This window comes from Balaenoptera borealis, assembly GCF_965194805.1.
Source record: "Balaenoptera borealis genome assembly, chromosome: 12".
In the NCBI taxonomy this organism is placed as follows: domain Eukaryota; kingdom Metazoa; phylum Chordata; class Mammalia; order Artiodactyla; family Balaenopteridae; genus Balaenoptera; species Balaenoptera borealis.
Window position 1 is genome coordinate 46,793,339 of NC_138869.1, and position 15,240 is coordinate 46,808,578.

The following is a 15,240-nucleotide window of genomic DNA, read 5'->3' on the forward strand; positions in this document are numbered from 1 at the left end:
CACTTTTCACTGGCAGGTGGTACTTGCCTACGACAGCCTGCGGGGGCTGCCGACCACCACCTTGACCTAAGCAAAGACACGTGACATGGTGGACATATCCCCCTTTGGCCACACCCTGAACTCTACAAAAGCCTCCCAGAAGAATCCATCAGTTCTAACACATCACCCCGTCTGGAACAAGCCTGTCTCCCCTAGAGACCAGGAGTGGCCAGGATGGGCTGGGATAGCAGATGCCCGAGACAGAAAAGCAGCCACGCAAAGCAGGCGGCTTCGGCGGATCCTGCCGACGGGCCTAGACAGACTTGGTTTGAAACCTGGCGGGTGTTTTCACCTTTCCCCTTTGACCTTTACTCCCTTCACTACAGCATGGAGGGGAAGCCTCCCAGGTGGTTGGGACGATTCCATAGATAATATAAACATAAGGGGCCTGGCCCACCACCTGGCACTTCAGGGGGCAAGTTAAATGTCAGCTGTCTTTTGCAGCAAAAAAACCCCCCTCTCTCTGTTGTTGGAATACGAGCAGCCTGAGCCTGAGCCCCAGAGGGGCATCGGTCCCAGGGTGCCCCCGGCTTTCACCCAGCCTTTGAGGGTAGATAATGACTGGATGGATAGGTAGAAGTTGTTATAGCCACAGTGGCTTGTTGTTGTCACAAAGCAGTTCTGTTTGTGACCCAGGATCTCCCCCCCACCAAAATCTGTGAGATGCTTGTTTTTATAAGATAGGAGCAGTGGGCTCTCGGTTGCAATCCCAGCTCTCCCTCTTACCAGCTGTAGGACCTCGGCTGGTTACTTAATCTCTTCTGTGCCTCAGATTCCTCATTTAGACACTTAGAATGACCATAGTGCTCCCCCTGCCCCAATAGGACTATGAGATAAACATTTATTAGCTCATTAAATTAACTATTGTTAGTATTTTGCTGGTGGGGAAACAGGCTCAGAGAGTTGACACAGGAGGTGAAGTGGGGACAGGACTCCCCTGACACAACTCCGCCTGCACCACTCTGCCTCCCCACACCCCCCTCACCTGCAGCAAAAGGAGGGCGCTGAGCCCCTGCCCCCAACCCACCAGGCAGCTGACCCACACGACTGATCCACGCGGGGCCTGGACTCTGTGAGGGGCATGTCCTGGCACCAGCAGAACTGTGACAGTGTCCCTATTCCGCTAAGCTGCAGGGCAGACCTTAATTTTGCCTTCCCGGCTGCATCCCCATCACCACCCACAGTAGGCCCTCCTTGATGTTACAAAGGAGTGCAGGTGACCTTCCACGATGTGGGAAATGTTATTCATCTTGACCTGGGTGGTGGTTCCATGGGTGTATTTATATGTAAAAACTCATCATAGGGACACTTAAGATATGCATCCTTTATATGTGTTGTACAGCAATAAAAATTTTTTAAATAATACTTTGTTGAATGAAGAAATACAGCTCCCTCTCCCACCCCACTTCCACCTCTCAGGCATAACCATGAAGGCAAATTTCCCACCAGACTTCTTACAAAAACAGAGACTTCCAAATGAAAGGAAAATTAAATCAACGGCCTTTTCCTGGGAAGATTTTCATGAATCCCTGAAAAACACTCAGATGCTGCAAAAATCAGGGCTGGGAGTCTGGGATCTGGACCGGAGGCCGAGGAAGGAAGAACATACAGGCCAGCAGTTGGCCCACTTACCTCCTCATTTCCAGCTGCAAGTCCTGCTTCTGAAGAAAATCCTGGAATCAACCTCACTATTAAATTTCTGGGGATTTATCCTAAGGAAATATTCACAGATTAGTCCAAAGATCTGGCTGGGAGCATCTTGACAACCCTGGGAAGACTGGGTAACTGTAAATCCTCACAGCCCCCAAGAGGAGATGGGCCGATCGGCCACCACGAGCCCACATGCCAGAGCAGGAAGCTGCCACGAAGAGTTCTCTTGTAGGGGAACCACTGAACGAACAGGAGCATTCACAGTATCTTATAATGTGAATGAAGTGAGAGGCAAAACACTTCTATTTTTGTATCTAACTATTATAGAGTCATAGAAAAAAGCCTGGAAGCAAGGATTGACAACTGTTAATTGGTGGGATGATGGGTTATTTTTATTTACTTCTTGCTTGTTTACTCCAATGAACACTGTCCCTTTCTGAAATGAAAAGGGGAGGAGGTGACATGTAGGAGGTTTGACCACAGTCAGAGCTGCTAAGAGCCTCGGGGAGGGTGAGGAAGCAAATGCTGAGACGTTTGGAGACGCAGCCCCTGCTACACTCTGCTGGGGGTTGGTCTTCAGCACCGTTACTGACTGAATGTCCTAGAACATCCCTGAGAAGTTTAGGCCTCTTGGACAGGAAGCGAAGGTGTCACCGTGGGTGGGCAGCCTCCCCCTAGAAGCAGATGGCCCACTGGGTCTGGGCTCAGGTGTTGAAGGCATCATGGGAGTGAATATTCAGCACGGCAAGGAAAGGGCTCCTCAGATTAGGCAGGAACCTGCCAGAAGCCAGCCAGCCACTTACGCAACAGCCTGGGGGCCCTCACCTCCACACCAGACTCATTGTGAATGGCTGCCTGCCAGGGACGTCTGTCTGATGATCTCGGGTCCAGCTCCATCACGATGTTGTTGGAAACACCAAGATTCAGCCCTGGAAACACCCGAGGGGCACAGAGTCTTGATGGTGGCCCCCAAAGAGGTTCCCTTGCTTCAAGACACGTGCTGCCCCCTCAGCCCAAGCCTCAGCTCCCAGCCCCCTTCGAGGCTCCTCCCTTGTGTCCTCTGCCTCTTGGAGCCCTGCGTCCAGCTCTGCAACCTGCAGCCTTTCCCCATCCAACTGCCCTTGCCCGCCAGGGCCGCAAGGCCTGCCTCTGCCCCGAGTGTCCAGTTTTCATTTTCTGCTCAACTTGGATGAATCTCCTCTGCCTCCTGCTCTCCACGGCCTCCCTGTTCACCACAACGGAACCCAGGCTTCCCTCTTGTCTCCGCGTGTGGCACTTTCTGGTGCCTCTGCCACATACGTGTCCCCACCTGCTTCTTTTCCCTGCCTGTTTAGCCCTCGCTGGGCTCTGCTCAGATGCACAGGCTCATTTGCTTTGGGCAGCCAGTGCCAGCGGCTTAGCCTCTGTTTCTCTCACCTGGAAGAGGCAGATGCCACCACCCACACTGCCAGCTGTTGGAGGACTTAAGAAAACGTTGGTCAGGTTATGTCATGACCTCCGGGAACTCCCTACTGCTCTTGGGATCAAATCCAACCCCTCCTTATAGCCTGCACATGGTTTCCGTGCAGCTTCTCCCGCCTGCCCAGTCCCCTCCCTCTCCTCCCTGCAATGACCAGCCTCTGGTCCTCAGAGAGACAGTTCATGACAATGCTGATGGCCAGTGTGGCCTCCCTGGGGGTCACACACTGTGCCCCCGCTGGAACCCTGCTCTCAGGTCTTTAGTGGGGGCTCCTGCATGGAGTGTGGGTCCCATCAGGGAGGCCACCTCCCAGGAGAAGCCTCCTGCCTTGCCCTGACCCTCTTGCTTTGGTTTCTTGGGCCCATGTGTCCCTGTCTGAAATGACCTTGTGCTCTTGTTGGCTTCCTGTCCGACTCCCTCCACTAGAACGGGCAGGTCTGGGAGGCCAGGCACTGCTTTACTTGTGGATTCCTGGAGCCTGGGATGTTTCCTGGCACACAGTGGGTACTCGGCATTATTTGCTGAGTGAGTGGGTGAGTGATACAAGGTAAATGTTTGTGAGAGGGATGCACATGAACTTGGGGGCACTATATACTCACTGATGTTGGGGACCGTGACGTCCTGTCGTCCATGCTGAGCAGGGGGCCCTCGGCCCAGAACATAGTAGGTACTTATCTCGTCTTGGCTGAAGAGAATGGAGACCGTTCTGACTGTAAGGTCCACCAGCATATCTGAGGAGACTCTCCGCCTGTCCCTCCCTTGGAGAAGGAATGAAAGCTCTCTCCCAGGAAGTGGTGTCATATACCCTCTTGTAAAGCTGATCTACTAAATCTATTTATAAAACTTAAAAAACGGCATTAAAGAAGACCCTCCCCATTATCCCATTCCCTGTCACCAGATCTGTAGATCTGTTCCCCTAATTGCACATATGCCCATAGAGATAGCCAATCATAACCAGCAGCTGAGCCATTTCCATTATCTATTACCCCAGGTGTGGTGTTTTAATCACTATTGCCCACTTGCTTCCAGCCCACACTTCCATGGTGTCAGCAAACCTCAGCCCTATGATTCATCTCTAGAAACATCCCAGACCCTTCTAAAGCAGCTGCCCAGCTGAGTTTCTTCTCTTTTCTCTGCCCCTCCCCAGCCATCCCCCAGCTCCTAGCCAAGGAACAGGAGCATCTGAGGAGGGAGGACTCACCACGGGCCAGGTCTCTCCCATCTCCCACTGCATCCTCATTGCACCCCATATCATTCCCACTTTACAGATGGGGAAACTGAGGACCAGGGAGGCGAAGACACTCCTGGCTCAGACTTGAGGATCAGAACCCGCATGGTCCAGCCTCTGAACCCCGTGAGCAGGTGAGCTGCAGGTGCGCTGTCCCAGGTCTGCAGGGCCTACAGAGCGCCAGCCACAGGTAAACACCAGGCCTCACCAGAGCAGAGTTTGCACATCTGGAACTGCAACGTGTGGTGAGGAATGGCATCTCCTTTCTCAGGAAGTCAGCATGGAGAACCTTCAGACCTGTCAGCAACACTCCATGTGGAATAAAGAAAGAAAAGAGAGGAAATTCCAGGCAGTTCGGTGGTTAGGACTCTGCGCTTTCACTGCCAAGGGTCCGGGTTCAATCCCTGGTCAGGGAACTAAGATCCCACAAGCCGCACAGCGCAGCCATAAAAAAAGGAAAAAGAAAAGAGAATGTTCATTTCCCCAGTTGTCTCTTTTTGGCTCCAGAATCTGACATTGCGGTGAGGTAGAGCCGGGCAGAGCTGGGTTTCCAGCCAGGCGTGGGCCTGAGACTCAGTTTCCTTACCTGTAAGATGGGGGTGAACATACCTACCTTGTGGGGTTACACAGATAAGCTGAGACAAATGGGCGTTAAGTGCTCAGCCCAGCACTTCTGTTGTAGCCCATCAGGTGCCACCTCTATGTTACTGAACCAGGTCCACTAGCCAAAACGCAGTAAAGCCAATCTACTGACTCCAGGTTGCGGTGAAGGAAAGTACAGCATTTCTTGCCAATGCACCCAACCTGGGTCAAGCAAGGAGAATGGGCAGCTCATACTCAAAAGACCCAAACTTCCCGATGGCATATGGGGGAAGGGTTTTTAAAGGCAAGGTAAGGGAATTCCCTGGCAGTCCAGTGGTTAGGACTCCACGCTTTCACTGCTGAGGGTGCAGGTTCAATCCCTAGTTGGGAACTAAGAACTAATCCCGCAAGCGGCGTGGCACGACCGAAAAAAAAGGCAAGGTGAGGGAGAGGGTTGTGAGGTGTGCAATCAGCTTGTGCACAATTCTCTGATTGGTTGATGGGGAGGTAAGAAGGTGGTATCACGGGGTCAGTATTATCAATCCTCAGCTCCAGCTGGTCTGGGGGCTACGTGCTGGTGGTCAGCATGCAGTTAACTTCTTCCACCTGATGGGGGTTTTAGTATCTTCAAAACTTAAGGAGGAACTAAAGGCCCTTGACTTTCTTTTACCTCTCAACTATTATTATTTTGTCTTGCTTGACTCTTGAGGCCCTGTGACCTCACCCACGTGTGGCTGGCCATTCCAGTTACCATGAAGATCAACTCTTGAAGAGCTGGACTAACAGAGCTGTTATTTAATTGAGATAATGTGTGAGGAAAGGCTCTGCACCACGAATCTCTCAGTGCCACCAGCACCTGGCACACAGTAGGGCCCAAACCACGGAGGCATCACTGACTTCTTCCTCTCATAGGCACATCCAACCCATCAGGAAATCCTTTTGGCTCTGCCCTCAAAGTGCATTAGAGTCTGATCACTTCTTATCACCCCCACTGCCACCAAAGGCTCCTCTCCCTCATCTGCAGTGGCAGCAGCCTCCTGACAGGTCTTTCTGCTGCTGCCCTTGCCCTCTGTAGTTTGCTCTCAATGAGAGGGTCTCCTTTAAGATATGGCTGACCAGCTCTCTCTTCTGCACACTCACTCAGAGTCAAAGTCCTTTCAATGATCTAAAACAGGCCCTGCATTATCTGGGGTCATATTCTGATTTGGCAACGGATATGACACCAAATGCACAAGCAAAATAGGAATGGATAAACTGGACTTCATCAAAATAAAAACTTTCATGCTTTAAAGGACAATATCAAGAAAGTGAAAGAGACAATCCACAGAATGAAAGAAAATATTTGCAAATTGTATACTTGATAAGATACACTTGTATTCAGACTATTTAAATAACTTTTTCTTTTATTTAAAGAACTTTTACAACTCAATATAAAAATATAAGAAACCCAGTTTTAAAATGGGCAAAGGCTCTAAAAAGACATTTCTCTAAAGAAGATACACAAATGACCAGCAAGCACAGAAAAGACGCTTGACATCATTAGTCATTATGGAAACGCAAATCAAAACCACAATGAGGTGCCACTAAGATGACTATAATAAAATTATGGACAATAAAAATGGTCAGCAACAAGGTGGAGAAATTAGAACACTCGTATTTTGATGGTTGGAATGTAAAATGGCGTGGCTGCTTTGGAAAGCAGTTTCTCAAAAAATAAATACAGTTATATATGGCCTAGCAATTCCACTCCGACGTATATACCCAACAGAACTGAAAACACAAGTCCACACAAAAACTTATACACAAATATTCTTTTTTTTTAAAAAATTATTTATTTATTTATTTGGTTGCACAAGGTCTTAGTTGCAGCAGGTGGGCTCCTTAAATGCGGCAGGCGGGCTCCTTAATTGCAGCTCCAGGGTTTCTTAGTTATGGCTCGCCAGCTCCTTAGTTGCAGGACACGGGTTCCTTAGTTGTGGCATGCAAACTCTTAGTTGCGGCATGCATGTAGGATCTAGTTCCCTGACTAGGGATCAAACCCAGGCCCCACACATTGGGAGCGCGGAGTCTTATCCATTGCGCCACCAGGGAAGACCCCACAAATATTCTTAACAGAATTATCCAACAGCCAAAGTGGAAACAATCCATATGTCCATCACAAGATATATTGATAAACAAATGTGGTACATCCACACAATGGAATATTATTCAGTCATAAAAAGGAATAAAGTACTGACACATGTTACAACATGGATGCACCTTTAAAATATTGATATTATGCTAAATGAAAGAAGCCAGACACAAAAGACCATATGTTGTGTGATTTTATTTATATGATAGAGAGTGACTGCTAATGGTGTGGGTTTCTTTTTGTGGTGTGATTTTATTTATATGATAGAGAGTGACTGCTAATGGTGTGGGTTTCTTTTTGTGGTGGTAAGATGTTCTGGAATTAGACAGTGGTGATGGTTCAGAACTTTGTGAATATAATAAACTATTGAATTATACACATTAAAAAGAAATAAATAAAATTTTAAAACCAGAAAAAAAAATTAGTTAACACTGACCTATCAGGCCATTGGCTGTTGAACCTGGATGTCAAATTGCCAGCTCCAGAGCAAACAAACTCCAACCCATCATCCAGGGTGCACACCAGAAAGACAAATTCAGATACACAGTTCATTCTCTTATCAAGATTTGATACCTCTGAAATGAGTAAAGAGACACAGTGAACACTTCCCCATCTTCTTAGATGGAGACACATATCTCTCTGCTTTTTGAAAAATGACAAACCTTCCTCTTAGACAAACATCTCATTGTGTCCCATGGTCTCCTGCAGGCACATCTGTTGAGTTGAGAGTGAGATGGTCTGGGTCAGCACCAAACACTGTGTGTGTGTGTGTGTGTGTGTGTGTGTGTGTGTGTGTGTGTACACATTTAGTTTTATTGTAACAAAGCAACTTGTACACTTTTAACGTTTAAAACTGAGCATCATCTTTCCTTTCCAGTGAAACAAAAAGAAAAATTTTTAAATAAACAGGAACAAAATTACAATAGAGAATGTCAATTGCAAATAAGATCCTACAGGTTCTGCTGATTCTCCCATTGAGTGGCAGGGCTCAAGTCATCATTAGGAGAGAATTTTATTTTAAAAGTGTCATCTTAAACTGCAAGGATGTCCGTTAAACATCACAATTAAACATGTCAAAGGAGAAACCATGTTGTCAAAATGCCCACTCAACCCACCCAATCATCTCAAACCCACCCTTTGCTGACCTTTTATAACCCCATTTTTTAAAGTTTTTTTTTTTTTTAAACAACAGAAAGTAGACAGATACATGTTGGTAAATGTTAACTGTCCATATTCACATAGAGACACAGTGTAATCTCTGAGCCCAATCAATATACAGAGAAAGGAGGAAAAAAGCTAGAATTCTATGCATTACTACACAGGGGCCTAGCACCCTCCAGCTTCCAGCAGAGCTAAGGGAGCAGAAGGTTTTTCTTTTTTCCCACAGAGCATGGTGGTGTTGATTCCATAAAGTTTTTTTGAGACAGGACGGGATAAAAATGAATTTGGAACAGAAAGGGGTAGAGATTCTTTTCCCACTGAATTCTGCTCAAGGTATTTCCCCCCAAAATAAGTTGTGAGCCACGGTATAAAGGAGAAAAGAGACCTCAAAAACAGGGCAACTGAGCACAAGAGGAGGAGGAGAAAAAAAAAAAGACTGCAACTTGCTCCCAGGGACTGGAGAAAATTTAAAAAGGAAGGTCAGAATCCATCAGTGTTCCATTAGTCATCTTCTCCTTCATCTTCCTCTCCTTCCTCCCCCTCATCATCATCTTCATCTTCTTCACCTTCATCCTCATCCCCTTCTTCATCAATATCTTCCAATCCTTCTCCCTCTCATCATCATCATCATCTCCTTCTCCTTCCTCATCATCCATGTCCGGGACCAAGTAGTACTGTAATGGGTTTGGCCAAATATCATCTTTGATGACCTCTCCTAACTCATCTGCACCTGCATCAGAATGATCAGTAAACCAGGTGAAGAAGCTTTCTGGTTCCTCATGCTGTCTCTTCCTGCTGGCTTTATTCTGCGTTTGACTTGAACGTTTTGTCAGATCCTTTCCGGATTTCCATTTGATTTCAGTGGACTTTGAAGATGGATCACCACTCTCATTCAGATGAAATTCTTTGGAAGAACTTTATTTTCGAAGTAAGGGTTTTCATCAAAATAAAAATCTATTCTGTAGCCTGATTTAATATCTTCCAATTCTGTCACTTCGACTCGTGTCAAATAATGCAGCGCCTCTTCATCCTCCTCCCCAAGCAGTGCAGACACTTGTGGATGGTTAACAAACGTTGTTACCCCCAAATTTGGGATTTTGGCGATCAATTCCGACCTCTTCTGAAAAAATGGTTGGCGGAGTTTGTTATATTTCTGTTCTATTTTCAAAATCTCCTCACTGGCTTGTTCGTTAAGTCTGTCTATTTCATTTTGTACTTCATCAATATGTTCAATTGCTTCTTGCTGTTCTTTTTCTGAGGTCCCTTCTGCGGCCTCCTCCTGGCGCTCGCTGGCTCGCTCTCCCTCCCCCTGGCTCACGTGCTGCCCTTGCGGCCTGAAGACGCGGGAGGGGCTGAGGCAGTGTGCCGGGCCCGGCCTGGGCTCCTGCTTACGGAGGGGAGGCGACAGCGGACCGGCAGGCGGCTCAGCTCCCTCACTCACGCTCCGTGCTCCAGCTGCTGCTCCGTCTCCCCGAGCCGCCTCCTCTTCCTCAAGCATCTTTATGTATCCGGCAGGCGTCTGGATGGGAGGCTGGGTCCCCTCGTGACAACGTCTGCTCCGAGATGGACTTCTTCCTGCCCTTTTCATGAACTGCTCAGGGAGGCCCGGCCACCAGCTCTCAGCAGCCTTCATGTCTGGCCTTGGATGGGTGCCTGACTCACATATGTGAACACACCCTGCAGAGCCTTGAATGGCCTTCATCTTCCTCACTGGTAGAATAATGGGGTCAGATTTGACCAGGGAGATGTGAAGAGTGTTCCAGGGAGCATCACCTTCAGAGGGGTAGGAGGTGAGACTTGGGGAGCGCTATTAGACACTGGAAAACAGGATCCTCGTCCACAGGACCTCTCCGGGGCTTTAACGTGCTGAAGTGGGAGGCAGGATGGTTATACAGATTAAGAGCCAAACCCTGGAGTCACACAGTGATTTGGGCATTCATTAGCTGTGTGACCTTGGGCAAATGACCCAACCTCTCTGAGCCTTAGTTTCCTCACCTCTAAAATGAGAGTAACAAGAGTACCTCCTTTGGGCTTCTTCCCTGGTGGCGCAGTGGTTAAGAATCCAGCTGCCAATGCAGGCGACACGGGTTCGAGCCCTGGTCCGGGGAGATCCCACACGCCGTGGAGCAACTAAGCCAGTGTGCCACAACTACTGAGCCTGTGCGCCACAACTACTGAAGCCTGCACACCTAGAGCCTGTGCTCTGCAACAAGAGAAGCCACCACAATGAGAAGCCTGCACGTCGCAACGAAGAGTAGCCCCAGCTCGCCACAACTAGAGAAAGCCCGCGCGTAGCAACAAAGACCCAATGCAGCCAAAAGTAAATAAAATAAAATAAATTAAAAAAAAAATACCTCCCTCCCAGTGAGGCTGGGAGGCTTCAATGTGTCAAAGTGCGGCTAGTCAATTACCATTCTGTGAATCACAGCTTGGCCTTGGCCCCTGTGGGAGCTCAGAAAGAGCAGCAAATTGTGCCCTGTTGGATATGAAGGAGTTTTCCAGGGACAGGGGAAGGAGGACGGAATCCAAGGCAAACAGAAAAGCAGGGGGATGCGGAAGGAGACCTGGGGCCGGCAGTCAGGCTCAGGAGAGCTGAGAGGGCTCTCAGACAGCCAGGGGAGCCCCGGGGAACTGGAGCAGGTGAGCATCGCACTTGAAGCTATGCACGGGGAGACGGTGCAGGCAGCAAACAGACTGTTTTGAACTAGGAATTAGATTCACATGGCGTAAGATACAAAAAAGTCACAGGACCAAAGGGCAGAAGAGGTAACATGAGGGGGTGGGAGCAACCTCTGGGCCAGTTTCCTTTCCTAATAAGTAAAATAAAACTAGGCCCCCCCCCCAAAAAAAGCTAGGCCCCCAAAGTGAGGTCAAGCTTTTCTCCTTGGTACCAAGAGAATGGACAGATGCTTCTGAATTTGAAGAGCGCCAGCCTGGGTGAAGTCAGGAAGGAACCACGCAGGCAGGCAGAGAGCAGTCAAGCCCCAGGCCTGGAAGCGGGGGGAGGAGTTTCAACTCCCCCTCCGGGAATTGCAGCTCACCCTGGTTGCTCTTACTCCAAAAAATTAGGAAAGGAAAAAAAGTAGGAAAGAATTTAGATTCCACGCCTGGCAGTTTTAACTTACAAAAAAAGTATTTATTAATCTAGTTTTCCTTCTCTTGCCATAATCCAGACGCATGACGCTGATGGCCTGACATATCAGTGTGAAGTTGTCAAAAGCCCCACCAGTCATTGATTCCAAAATTCCATGACAGGCCTTTGTTAGGCAACAGGACTGCAGTTACAGCAATGGTTTCAAGTCCATACAGGAAGCCCACCAACCCCAGGGTCTCCCACACCTGCCATGGCTCACCGGGTGGGTTGTGGAGCGTGAGAATCAGCACCGAGCAGACGGACCGAGAAGGCTTCGGGCAGAACATGCTGCGGTGTACTTCCCCTGACAGAGGCCGGAGCTGTCCACCCACAAGGCTGCTCGGTCACAGGCCTGGTTCCCTGGGAAGCATCTCTCTTTGGCCGAGGGTCAGAAGGCTGCACACCCAGATCGCCCTGAGAAGCAGTCCCCACACGCCAGCCCGAGCCTGAGCCGCCATCGCTGTCTTTCCAGCGGGTCCGCCCAGCCCACTGGCGCTACTGCTGCTTGTGTGGAAGAGCCTTCCTGGGTGGTGGCAGCTCCCTGTGGATCAGGGTGAGTCCGCAGAGGATGAGGAAGACTCCTCCCCACCACAAGACCTCCTGGCACTCTCCATACAACACAAAACCCAGGAAGGCCTGCAGGACAGAGACAGCTGTGAGGCTGGGCAGGCACGTGCCCACAGGATGCGACCACGGTGGGTGGGCACCACCTGACTCCCCTGTGGCTGAGTGCCCCCCTAGGGCGGGAGGAAAGGTCTGGAGCTGCAAGTCTTGGGCCTGAAACCCATCTGTTACCTTCAGCATATCTCACCTGGAGAAGTGGGGAGGGTACCTCCTCACAGCATCAGCCCCAGCAAAGCGCACAAGAAAGCCCAGTAGAGGCCGGCAGCCAGGCCCAGCACACAGCTGGTCCACCAAGTCCTCCCCGCCCGGACTGCAGGGCTGACTGGCTCAGCCCCACCTGGGAGAGAACCTCGACCCTCCACATCTCCTGCCTGAGTTCACAGACCCCTGAGGAGCAGCAAGTAGGCTTTTGACAGTTGGACTTCATCCCCATTTAACTTGAGAATTCCTCCAAGTTAGAGATTAGAGGAGCAGCCACCGGGAGTCAAGACACAGCCCAACCTCTGCTTGAGTTCCTGGCCCTTCTCCTATGTGGGAAAGCAGGGGTTGCCCGAGGACAACCCGCCCAGAACCCTCCCAGAACCCAGGTTTGGGACAGAGGAACTGTACACTCAGGCTACTCACCGAGCTGAGGATATTTGAAAAAGTCACCGTGACAGATGCAATGGCTGAAGACATGGAGAAACTGAGGCCCCGGCTAAAGAACGTCCACATCAGAGAATTGGTGGTAGCCATCACAATAATGCCTAAGACGCAGAAGCCCACGTTCACCTGCAGGAGAAAGCGTCACTGCAGCCACGGCCAGCCCCGGGCAGCATGACCGGCAGACCCCCTCACAGCACCCAGGGTCATGGTTACTGCTGGCAGCCGGGCCACCACAGCCTGGGGGTCCTCAGAGCTTTCCTGCACAGGGCTTCACTTAACCCTCAGCAGGGAGCACACCCATTTAACAGCTGAAACAACCTCAGAGAAGACACTTATTTGGCCATCTTGCCAGCCATGTGACCTTGGGCAGAAGTAAAATGCGAATCCATACCAGTTATCTTCTATTGAACACCAGTCCCTTATTGGCCTCACAGTGACCAGTGCATGAAGTTCATTCAGTCTCAGCCAAGTGGTTATTGCTCAGTCTGAGGGATGAGTAAATCAGGGGCAGAGCCGTCACTTCCCGGGATCAGGTAAAGCATGAATTAGTCGTCTCCCCACCCCCAACCCCCGTCCCCATTCTGTGAAGGCTAAAACCCACTCAGGCCGGTCCCACTGGGCATTCTTGAGCTTTTACTCTGTACCAGGCCCTGTGCTAAGTGTTTTAAGTACATTTTCATTTATTCCTTAACTTCATTTTACAGATAAAGAACCTGAGGCATTAAGTAACCTGCCTAAAGCGCCACAGCTGGGGGGAGCCGCCAGGATTCAGGCCCAGGAAGTGTAGCTCCATGATCTGAACTAGGACACAGCCATGCCTAGAGAAACCACACGGAGGACTATTTGACTGGTGACCCAAGGCATCACTCGGAGAACTTGCAGATTTTTTTCTTTTTTTTTTTTTTAAAGGAGAGCACTGAAAGAAGAGAGGATCTTTAGAAGCCTCCTACACAAAGGATATGCAGACCCCTTGCTTGGTTTTGAGTTATAAACCTGCCTGCAGACAGAGCTGCTTCCCCTGGGGATGGTGCCCATCTACACCTCATCCTCTTATTTCTCATCAGCAGCTGAATATACAGTCTTGAGGAAGGAGTGTCTCTGTATAATTTACACAGAAGCATTTTATGTGCCAGTGCCAGCCTGCTTACGTAAAGGCTTATCAAAGTCTGATGCACAACTGAGAAGACTAGAAAACCTCATGGCTCATAGTCACTCATCTCACTTTGGACCACTTACTCCAAGAATTACACCCAACAGGATACCAACCTCGAGCATGGCAGCTCCCAATGGATTAGCTTAAACCTAAAGAATCAACCTGTGTACTGTCCAGGTCAGGGCCTAACCCTGGGTTGCAGATGCAATGAAATCTCTTTAACAAGCGGAAGGTGGCCTATGACTCGCGATGGGAGAGGCAAAGGGACACCTTAGCAGACATGGGGAGGCAGTTAAGGAGTTCTCAACATCGGGGTTATGTCCAGAATGTTTCTCTCAGTCTCCCTTATACCTAGGGTATCCCAAATTCCCAAGTTTCCGCCAGCAGGGGAGACCAGTCAAAACAGCCATTAACTACGGAGTTAAAGAGATGGGCAACAGGTGTCTCACCTTTAGAGTCACGTGGAGAGAAATGTTCGGGCATAAAGGGCTTAAAATGAGAGGTAGAGAGTGGATGTAGGAGGTGTGCGTCTTCCCCAAGAGTGAACTAGCCCAATCGGAGGACAGATTTTAGGTCCCTGGTAAGGGAACAAGCCTCAGTCCCCGACGTCTCTTACCACCTACAATGGACGAGGGTTGGGCGTGATGTGGAGTCGAGGGATGCCTTCCTGCCCACACTGTCAGTACTGCCCGGCTGCGGAGTGGACCAAACAGGCCAGCGGCGGTGAGGCGGCCCCCTGCGCCCCCCTGCGCCCCCAGCCCCGCTCCATCCCGAAGCCCCGCTGCCCCGTAGCGCCCCTCCTGCCCCGGCCCCACCCGCCGGCCCGCCGCAGCAGCGCCCCCGGCTCGACCTCGCTGCCGAAGGCCAGCTTGGCGGAGGCGGCAGCCAAGGCCCCGAACGCGCCGGCGCACAGGCAGTTGAACACGCCCCAGAAGCGGCGCCGCATTGCGCCCGCCTGGAGGTGCGGGGGGAATCCGGCGGAGGCGTCGGGGTAGACGGCCGCGCACACCCCTCCGCCGGCGAACTGACGCCTTCCCTCCATGGTGCCCGCCACCACCTCTCCGTGCGCCCGCCGCGCCAGCCACCGGCTGGGCCGAGAGCGCTCCGCGATTGGACGGCGGCCTCATGTGATGAGACGCTCACGTGAGAGGGGTGACCAATTGAGGCTCCGCGAGGGCCTCGAGGGGCGGGGCTGCCGGCCGAGCCACAGACAGCCTTCTCCCGAGGGTGGGCGGCTTTCCGTGTTAGGTTAGGCTTTCCGAGGAGCACTGCTGGACCGGTGTCCAAGGCTGACTGTGGTACTGTGCTTGCTGTTGTAGAATAACTCTTCGCTGCCTAGCAGTTTCAATCCTTGTCACTCTGTGTGGTCCAGCATCAGCTTCCCGTGGGAATATGATTAAAACGCCCCATCCCAGGCTCCGCCCCACATCCATTG

At 50.5% G+C, this 15,240-nt stretch overlaps 1 protein-coding gene and 1 pseudogene across 2 annotated transcripts; both read right to left on the bottom strand.

Moving 5' to 3' along the window:
• Positions 1 to 7,271: 7,271 nt before the first annotated feature.
• LOC309608092 (protein SET pseudogene) lies at positions 7,272 to 11,065 on the bottom strand (annotated as a pseudogene). Its single transcript has one exon. The product of its transcript is annotated as a protein SET pseudogene (transcript).
• A 77-nt stretch (positions 11,066 to 11,142) lies between these two features.
• Positions 11,143 to 14,911, bottom strand: TMEM42 (transmembrane protein 42). The gene is made up of 3 exons (XM_082345613.1): positions 14,656 to 14,911; positions 12,632 to 12,778; positions 11,143 to 12,019 (listed from the first exon to the last, which is right to left on the bottom strand). The coding sequence occupies exons 1-3, from the start codon at positions 14,845 to 14,847 to the stop codon at positions 11,879 to 11,881; spliced, it is 480 nt and encodes a 159-aa protein (XP_082201739.1). The 5' UTR covers positions 14,848 to 14,911; the 3' UTR covers positions 11,143 to 11,878.
• Positions 14,912 to 15,240: the final 329 nt, after the last annotated feature.

Excerpts from the sequence above, each read along its gene's own strand:
- TMEM42 (XM_082345613.1), bottom strand. The coding sequence starts at position 14,847 with ATGGAGGGAAGGCGTCAGTTCGCCGGCGGAGGGGTGTGCGCGGCCGTC. Across the intron at positions 12,779-14,655 it reads AGCTGGCCTTCGGCAGCGAG|GTGAACGTGGGCTTCTGCGT; the intron begins GTCGAGCCGGGG and ends TTTCTCCTGCAG. Across the intron at positions 12,020-12,631 it reads TTTCAAATATCCTCAGCTCG|GCCTTCCTGGGTTTTGTGTT; the intron begins GTGAGTAGCCTG and ends TCTGTCCTGCAG.